This window comes from Tupaia chinensis, unplaced genomic scaffold (assembly GCF_000334495.1).
Source record: "Tupaia chinensis unplaced genomic scaffold, TupChi_1.0 Scaffold000153_1, whole genome shotgun sequence".
Lineage (NCBI taxonomy): Eukaryota > Metazoa > Chordata > Mammalia > Scandentia > Tupaiidae > Tupaia > Tupaia belangeri.
Genome location: NW_006159624.1, coordinates 913676 through 923787, shown reverse-complemented (window position 1 = coordinate 923787; position 10112 = coordinate 913676). Strand labels below are relative to the sequence as shown.

General features: G+C 39.7%; 1 protein-coding gene across 3 annotated transcripts in view; it reads right to left on the bottom strand.

The window, feature by feature from the left end:
- Positions 1-10112, bottom strand: part of RNF20 (ring finger protein 20) — a 39342-nt gene that overhangs the window by 24684 nt on the left and 4546 nt on the right. For 2 of the 3 annotated variants that reach the window (XM_006145559.3, XM_006145560.3), the window contains exons 3-5: positions 6592-6759; positions 6343-6490; positions 6004-6186 (exon numbers count right to left, since the gene is read on the bottom strand). In XM_006145559.3, the coding sequence (XP_006145621.1) occupies positions 6004-6186; positions 6343-6490; positions 6592-6759 (499 nt within the window). Of the gene's footprint in view, positions 1-6003; positions 6187-6342; positions 6491-6591; positions 6760-9132; positions 9208-10112 lie in introns of all 3 variants that reach the window. The other variant, XM_027770695.1, reaches the window with a different exon arrangement.

Here is a 10112-nt window from a genome sequence, read left to right as displayed (position 1 = left end):
ACATGCCCAAACAGGGTTTGAGTCTCAGACCTAGTGGCTTGCTTTCTCACTGTCCTTCTCTCTCTCTCTCTGTATCTCATTCTGGTCAAATTAAAATAAATAAATCAATAAATTAAAATAATAAATAAATAATATTTTTAAATAATAAATAAAATTAAGTAAAATAAATTTTTTAAAGTGTCTAAATATAAAACTATGTATCCTACCAAAATATTAGCATACTATTTCACTATATCTTCTTCAGTTTCAAGAAGTAGGCTGGTTTTTATTATTTTACATGAAGGATGAAATAACAAGAGGTAAGGTGACTTGCTTGAGTAACTTGGAGCCTAAGTCATTTAATTCTCATCCCTTTCTATAAAGGCAAATGTCTTGAGAAGTGGGAGTCCTACAACTTTATTCAGACAAGACACAATCCTCCAAAACACTGCATTTTAGGATTAAAGCAGAAGTATCTCTAATGTCAGACTTAAAAGTAATAGAGTTATATTTTATACGGCTATCAAAAATTCCTGTTAACAAACACCAACATGAAACATCTCTCTGTCAAGAGACAAAGAGGGGAGAGAAAGCAGAATTTCCATTTTTAAATAAGCATCTATAAAATCAGGAAGACTAAAGATAAGCATGTAGAGTTCTAGAATATTATGCTTAAGGAACTTCAGAAAAAAGCAAAATGCATACTATTTACGAGGCTGGTAGGTAAATTCTATAGAACTTATTACACTGAGTGAAGGTTTAGAATTGAATCACGAATACTATGACTCAAATCTGTATGTTATTAAGTGAACTCAGACATTCTCAGGATATATAACACCCTTTAAAGAGAGTTATCATAAGAAAAATTGTGTTGTGTCATATCACCTCTGGGCATCTGTTTCAGAACAGGTTGGTCCTGGGGTGGCTTTCACTGTTTTCAACGAGGACTGTTAATCAGAATCACTTGTGGAACTTTTAAAATAGACGGTTCCACAGGATCCATCTCATACTTACTAAATAAGAATCTCCATGGGAAGGATTAAAAATGAAAAGACAAAAAACAAAGATTATGCTCAGAAAATTCCCAAGGTCATTCTGATTCATAATCTGAGTTAAGAACTAGGGAATAAACTTTAGTCTTCTCAATATCCTAAACACTGAGACAAGCCTAGAATTCAATAAAAGCTCAATAAATATTTAGTGAACTAATAAGGCTTATAAAAACAATTCTTTTTCTTTAAAGAATTATTTTATTTAACTTTAATTATTTATTTTAATTTGAACATAGAAAAACGGGGCAGGGGTTGGGGGGTGAAGGGAGCAAACAGTCAGGTCCAGGATTCAAATCACAGTCGGCCATCGGCCATGTGGGAGTCCAGCGCCCTTAACCATCATGCCACCCGGTCCCAATGTAACTCTTTTGAATCAAGGGCCAAAATAAACATGGGGGGCAAGATTTTTAACAAGAAAGTTATAGCTAATGCTATAATTCACATTTTATACATCTATATCTCTTAAAAAGTTCAGCAATTGTCTTTTGTGTTACAAATAATGCTTAGCTATTTGTCATTTGTAATTTTTTAAACTTAAATCTAACCTTAAAATACATGCAATAAAAAAGAGTAATTTTTAAATACCACTTAATAGACCATTCATCTGAGTTTATTATTTTTTTTAAAGAAGATTTCACCTTAGAGTGCATATGCTCACCAGAGAAAGACAGAGAAAGTGAGAAATCACCCCTCAGGGGTGATGGCCACGCCACAACCCCTTCTCCTCCATTCTCCTGGGATCTTGGGCACGCATGCACATGCACCTAGTGTGATTTTCAAGCCACCAGGTTTGAACTGCGGCTGGCCATGCAGAAGTCCAGCAATGTATCTAGTACACCATATGTGGGCCCTATCATCTTACTTGCTTTTTAAATATGACAATTATTTTATCTGATATTCATTTATAAAATCAGGTTTAACATTAGCACGGCCTATGCATACAGCATATTTTCTACTTCAATAGGGTCTAAAAATACCTTCTAACCATTCTATCTAGAGCCATGAGGAAAAAGTAAACACAACTTGTTTTATATGAGGTGACAGAGAAGACTCTTATCCATTCATTCCCCAGTGACCAAGTACCTACTTGGTACCTACATTCTGATGCAGTGCTAGAAACTGGGGTCAAACCACCGCACCAAGAGACATAGCTCGCTGGGAACACGCAAGTAGGTATAACATATTAATACTAAAATCCAGCAGGACACAAAACACATTGTCTACAATGATTACCTTTGAAAAATGTAAATTGAAAGAACTTTGTAGTATATTTTTTTTTTTGGAGAGGTTTTTGATATAGGGCGTGTGCACTCGCCAGAAAGAGAGAGTGAGACAGAAAGCCATCCCCCAGGGGGGATGGCCATGCCGCAATCTCTTCTTCTCTACTCTCCTCTCGAGATCTTAGGCACTCACACACACGCGCCCAGCATGAGTTTAAGCCACCGAGTCTGGGACTTGAACCGCAGTCGACTACATGGGAGTCCAGCAACACAGCCATTACACCAACTGATTTGTCTATTTTAAAACACATATTTGTTGTCCCAATAATAAAATACAGAAATGTACACACATACTGTAAAAGAAAGAAAAAAAAACCCTCGTCAATCAAATTTCCATACGCCTCCTCTACATGCTGCTTAATTCTGTTCATTATCTGGCTAAAGTAGCTTTAAAAACAAACTGTAGAATAATACAATTCTTTTTTTTTTTTTAAAGGTTTTTGCTATAGGGCGCGTGCACTCACCAGACAGACAGAGAGAGCCAGAGAGACAGAAAGCGAGAAATCACCCCCCCAGGAGGGATGGCCACACCGCAATCCCTTCTCCTCCATTCTCTCAGGATCTTGGGAACGGACACACACATGCCTGGCGTGAGTTTAAGCCACTGGGTCCAGGATGCCAACCATGGTCAACTACATGGGAGTCCAGCAACATAGCCATTACGCTAACTGCTGGTTCCATAGAATAATACAATTCTTACCTGCCCAATCAATGGTTCAAACTCTATTACATTTTATTTATATTTTTTAGAAATGAAATGTCAAATATCTTAAAAATAATCAGGAAAATTAAAATATTACAACTAGACCATGATCACTATTGAAAACATGAAAACAAAGCATTTATTTGCATTTGAGCAAGAGATTTATGTCACAAATAGCTAAAGATTTAAGTAAGCTCCACAAAAACTTCACTATACTGTACAAATATAAATTTCTACATTAACACTGAATAACATAATAATCCCAAATAATTTTATTGCAAATAAACACTTTCTATTCATATATTTTCTACGTAATCTTTTCAAACATACAGATTATCTGACAATTCTAAAATATGAGGCAACTCCTTTTATAAAACATCAGTTAACAGAAAAATTTTTAAAAACATATTATAATAAAACAAGATCCTTTGGGGGACCAGACAGTGGAGTACTGGTAATGCAAGTAGATCCACATATGAATGTTCTCAGTTTGTGGTCCAGCACCTCCCTGAATACAATGGGCACATGTGTACATATGACCCAAGCTGCTAAAGCTGGTGATGGACCATGGAATGAGAACCCTCTTGGAGCTGCCCCTCTCTCTTTCCTTCTCCTCCTCTCTCTCATGGAAGACATTTAAAAACTTTAAAAACAAGGGAACCAGCAGTTAGTGTAATGGGTATGTCACTGGACTCCCACGTAGTCAACTGCAGTTTGCGTCCCGGACCCAGTAGCTTAAAACTCACGCCAGGCACTTGTGCGTGCGTGCCCAAGATCCCGAGAGGAGAATGGAAGAAAAGGGATTGCGGCGTGACCATCCCCCCTGGGGGGTGATTTCTCACTTTCTGTCTCTATGTCTCTCTCTCTGTCTGTCTGGTGAGCGCACGTACCCTATAGCAAAAAAAAACTCTCAAAAAAAAAAAAAACTTTAAAAACAAACAAATAAAAAAAGCTTCTTTCTTTGGACCACTCCCACAGAGCAGTGGTTAAGTGCTATTCATAGAAGCCAGATCTTATATGTATATGGCTAGGGTCAGGGTTAGGTGGCTGACAGTGGTTCAAATCCTGGCCCTGGCTGCTTGAAAAACAAACCAGGCACATGTGTGCATATTCCCAAAACCCTGATGAGATGGAGAAATGGAAGAAAAAGGACTACAGCATGACTGCTCGAATGGGAGGTGCATTCTCTCTCGGGTAAGTATACAAACCTACTGGCAATTAAAAAAAAAATGACTCTTTGAAGTCAAAATTCAGTATCTGGGCCAACCCTATGGCCTAGTGATTAAAAGGAGTCAGACTCCACATGATTAACTGTGGTTCAGGTCCTGGCCTTAGCAGCCTGAAGGACATGCCAGATGCATGTGTGTGCATGTTCAATATCTCAACAGGATGAAAAAATACAAGAGAAAGGACATACAGTGTGATCATATCCCACTGGGGGACGCATTCTTCCCTTTCTCCCTGGTGAGCATGCATGCCCTCTAACAAGCCATTACACCATCTGCTAGTCCCTCTAATAAAAAATTTTTTAAAAAATGGCTGTCAATAGAGGCCAGCAGGTGGCAGGGTGGTTGACACTGGACTCTCATGTGGCTGACTGCAGTTCAAGTCTCGAACCTGGCAGCTTGAAATTCATGCTGGGTGTGTGTGCATACATGCTCAAAATCCCGTCTGGAGAGTGGAGAAGGGACTGCAGCCAGACCATCCCCACTGCAGCGATATTTTGCTGTCTCTCCAGTGGGCACATGTGCCCTAAAACAAAAAAGAAATCTCTCAAACAAAAACACGAAACAAAAATATGAAAGCCAATAATCAATATAAAGCACATGTTATTACTAATAAATCAATGTATATACTATACATATATCCAGGTATCAGAGCTATTCCTTTAATAATAAAATTAGCTCTGTTATTTATAAAAGCATCTAATTAATAAAGTATGAGAAGGGCCAGGAGGTGATTAAGGTGCTGGATGGCTATGGTTCAAGTCCCAGACCTAGTGGTTTAAAAATCATACTGGGCATGTGTGCACATCTGCCCGACAATCCCAAGAGGAGACTAGAGAAGGAGAGACTTTGGCGTGGACACCACCCTTAGGGATTGAGTTCTCACTAATCCTCTGTCTCTTTTTGTCTCTGGTGAGCACATGTGCCCTATGACCAAAGCCTTAAAAAAAGTTAAGTAAATAAATACAGTATGAGAATAAGACTGATAAAAATCTTTCCTTAGCTTCTTAAAACACTTGAGGCTTGGGCCAGCAGGTGGCATGGCAGGTAAGGCGGCTGGATCCCACATGGCCAACTCCGAAGTTCAAGTCCCAGACCCAGTAGCATGAAAATCATGGTAGGTGCATGTGCATTTGTACCCCAAAATCCCAAGAGCAGAATGGAGAAGGACTGCAGCATGGCCATCCCTCCGGGAAGTGATTTCTCACTTTCCATCTTTCTCCATATCTCTGATGAGCACACGTGCTCAAGACAAAAATCGGGGGGGAAAAAAATAACACAAAACCTTGTGACTCAAAATGTGAAGAGTTCATCGAACATGTGTATGCCAAAGTAATGACAGAACCTGTAATGTTAAAGATTAGGATTCCAAGGAGTTTGGTTAAAAATAAATGCGTGAGGGACCAGCAGTTAGCGTAATGGCTGGACTCCCACGCAGTCAACTGTGGTTCGTGTCCTGGACCGGGTGGCTTAAAACTCACGCCGGGCGTGTGTGCGCGCATGCCCAAGATCCCGAGAGGAGAATGGAGGAGAAGGGACTGCGGTGTGGCCATCCCCCCTGGGGGGTGATTTCTCATTTTCTGTCTCTCTTTCTCTCTCTGTTTGGCGAGTGCATGTGCCCTATAGCAAAAACCTCTCCAAAAAAAAGAAAAAAAACTAAAATAAAATAAAATAAATGTGTGAGATTGCAAACTACAAAAGAGCCTGCAAAAATGAGTTCTTATTCCTCCCTGACTGCTCCCGGCTCCATGTTCTCGACTCACCTCCACTGTTTAGCTTGCGGGATAAGAGCTCCACTTTTTCTTGCAATTTGTCATAGACGGTCACAATCTGGGACACAGCTCTGCGGGAGGACTCCACACGCTCCTGCAGTTGAGACTCCATCTCTTCACTGGAACTGCTGGCCAAAGTAGCAAGGAAAGAGAAAGCTGGCTCTTGCCCTTCCCCTGAGGACAGAAGAAGGAAAAAAGAAGCCCCCAAAATTGTAAAACTTGTAATATCAAAATCTACTGTTTTTTCCCCCTCAAATGGAGCCTCACAACAAGGCTCTACCTCAAAAACCCAGATACCACACAGTGACAGAATTCACTAGAAACACTCGCCTCTTTCTCGGTCATCTTTACGTTCTTGATTGCTATCAGAGTCTGGTTCCGGTTCAGGAACAACAAGGGCTTTTCTCTCTGTGAGGAGGTCTCCCAAACCCTGCTCCAGATCGTAACGTTTAAGGATGATGCGGATGTTTTCATCAAACTACAGAAGGGCAGTACAAAAGGACACAATTTTGGAAATGAAGAGACTACTAAGGATAACAGGCTTAAATTAAAACCTGCACTAATAAACAAGTGAGCTACCTGACTCCAGTACCGGTTGACAATCAATAGTGAGGCATCATCAGTGGCCTGCCGGCGTTCTAGTTTTTCAATGTGTTCCCGGAGTTCATCTTCAATGGCCTGCCGTTGATCCAGCATTTCTGCCAGCTTGCGATTTTTGGTTTGCAGGGTTCGAATATCTAACTCCTCCTGCCCCAAGAAACCAATCTTATTAGTCTCCACAGAGAAATTAGACAAATGAGCTCTTATACTCAACAGGCTCATGTAGGTTCTTTAGTTATCACCTACTAATAAAGTTATTTGTTAAAAGATAAATCTTACAACAAATAATTAGGTAAGTAGGAGCAGAAGAGATAAATAAAAGAATGGGTGTGTGTACCACATGAGCAGAGAATGACACACAAATATACGAGAACTCTGACCTCCCTGCTTCATTGTTTCATTCAAACGTGCACTACTCAGTGATGTCTCTTTGAAGCTCTACGATCTATCTAGATCACCATCACTCCTGCCACCTTTGCCAACTATCTCCTAAACACTGCCCTTCATTTATTGAAGACTTTGATACCCGAGTCTTTCTCTATCCCAGTACTTGTCAATACATTTAGGTGACTTCAATATATATGTAGGATAAACCATCCTCTAGCATCTAAACTGCCTTAACTCTAATAATTATCACTTTCACCAGGCTTCCACCATGCATTTCAAAAGTGACATTTTAGACTTCCACCATATTGTGCTCCATCTGAAATCTTAAATTCAAACTTCCTATTCCCTGAATAAAGCCACATCTTTCCAGGGATCTAATACCCACAACACAATTTAACAGTCTTTTCACCCCATTTAGGTATCCAGTCCCCAGTCCCCTCTGCCTTCACTACTTACCTACCTTGATTAGACCCTATCATACAGTCCTTCGATCACTCGACGCTCAGCATCCTCAATTCTCTGCCCTTTTATTTTACCTCTGAACAAAACCCAATCTGAATTAAACCAAATACCTGCCTATTCCTTTCTTATACCCAGTATGCTAAGACTTCTGAATAAGGTAATTATATCAGAGAGACTAGTACCTTTAGAAAATGGATTCCTAATCTGAATGAATATTATACTTTGTCTACAAATGTTTCTTTAACAAGTGAGCCACTTCTCCATCAAAGCAATACCAAACTCTACCAAGCTGCTTCTCACATGATATTAAGCACATGGCTTTCCTACCTATCTTAATGACAAACCTAAAGCCATTAGATAGGAAGCTTCTCAACCTCAATTTGTGCTCTGGATCCCTCTCTCTTCTGTTTCTGTAAAAAAACCTCACTCCATCAGCAGTTCTGCACCTCTCAGTTACCTTTAACCTCCCTCTGTAGCTCCTTCCCTAGGACAGGCTGGGGGTTGGGGAGAAATATCACTGAGAAATAGCACATGACAAGGTGTACACTCGTACTTTACCCAGAAATTAATTAAAGGGTTATTCTGAAGAACTGTTTAATAGAACACTAATGTCTTGTTTTACTTTTACTTTCTCTCTTCCGTTTTGGTTAGCACAACCTTGCACCAAAGTGGTCAATGGAGTCCTCATTAGATCATTTTATTAATACTATTAATATTATTATTAATAAGCTATATCCTCAACCTCTTCTCTGAACACTGCCCTTTACTTCTTGCTCTAACTGAACCCTGGATATGAATACTATTTCTTTCCAGGCTTCTGCAGTGATAGCTGGCCTTTAAAACCATAGGCTGGAGGCAGATGGGCGTCCTTTTGTTTTCCATTGCCACTTCCAAGCCAGTACCCCACCTTCTCTAAACATCCTAGCTCTGCAGCTCATGCCATTAGTCTATACCACCTGCCACTATGAACTGTTGAACTCGTCTTTAAATGCCCAGGTCATTTCTCCACATTTCTTGAAGATTTAGCACCTGGCTTATCATCACTCTCTCCAATACAATTCCTGTCATAATTCTTCATGATTTCAATTTCCAAATAAATGATATCTTAGATCATGACGCAACTGACCTCCTCTCCACTAATGATTCTGTCCTCTACTTCCCTCAGTCAGCAACTCTAAGTCACTCTTATTGTTAGTCTTAGCTGTACCTGCATGTCTTCCATTAGCTCAATTTCAAACACCTCATTTTCCACAATTACCACCTATTTTTCCAGCTCATTTTCTGATTTCTTAATTCCAGTAATTCTTCAATCTCTCCAGGGTCTACTGTACAACCCACTGGTCCTATACCTTTACCTGTCCTTCACTCCTCTCACTTTCTCACTTCAATTCCATCATTACTCATTATGATCACCTTCTTTTATATATCTTTTCCTCCCTACTCGTTCATCATACTCATCTGACTAAAAATCCCAATCTTTGTAACATCTAACTCTCACTTAATCCAACTCTAGGTACTTGCAACTGAGTATGACTAGAAAAAAAATGAAGATCATGCTAATTGGTTTTCCATTAAACTCATGATCAGAAATTCAAGAAGGCCTTCAGTGCTATTTAGCAACTCTACTACATCTGTCTAAAGCAGTCTCTACTCAAGATGACTACTTCATACCTTCTCCTGTCTCTTCAAACCTCCAAAACTTCCTCCCCCATCCTCACTCTCAGATGAGTCTTGCTTCTGATTTCACTGAAAAAAAAAATAGAAGCAATCAGAAGAGAACAACAATATCTACCTCCCCAAACCACCTCGCCTATCAACATCTGAACCCATACCCCCTGCCTTCCATCTTGTTACTATGGATAAACCATCCTGTTCCTAGTTAAGGTCAGTTCCTCAACCTGGGCATTACACTCCTTCTCACCTACTCAAGGACATTACACCAGTAACTGTCTCCTCTTTCTGCTGTATCATCAATTTTATCCACTCTACCAAACCATTTCAATCAACGATGAACATACTGCAATACCTCTTACCTTAAAAACAAACAAAAACGTTCCCTTGATCCCACATTCTCCTGTCTACTGCCCCATTTTTTTTTCTGCTTTACAGCAATACTCTAAAGTGTTATCTCTACCCCCTTTTCCTCAATTCTTCCCCTCATATTCTCTTACACTCACTGAAATCAGGCTTCTGTCACCACCACTCCAACAACACAGGCCTTGTCAAGTCCCCAGTGGATTCTCTACTACTAAAAATAATGGCTCTGTCCTCACCTTTCTCAACTCATTAGCAGCACCTCATCAATTCCTTCCAGAAACACTTTCTTCATCTAGCTTCTAAGATCTCATTCTCTTATTCTCTTCCTATCTCACTGAGCCTTCTTTTCTTATCTCTTTAGTCTTTTCCCATCTACTTCATGTGAAAATGTTGCAATGCCCAGATCTCTGCCTTCAGACACCATTATTTATGCTTATCCCTTAAGGAAGAGTGTCCAGCCTCATGGATTTAAACATCATCTACAAAATGGTAGAAAATCCCAAATGTATAGCTTTAGCCTGGACCTCTCTCTAGGTCAAGGTTACTATAACTATATATATATATATATATATATATACACACACACACACACACACACACATACACACACATTT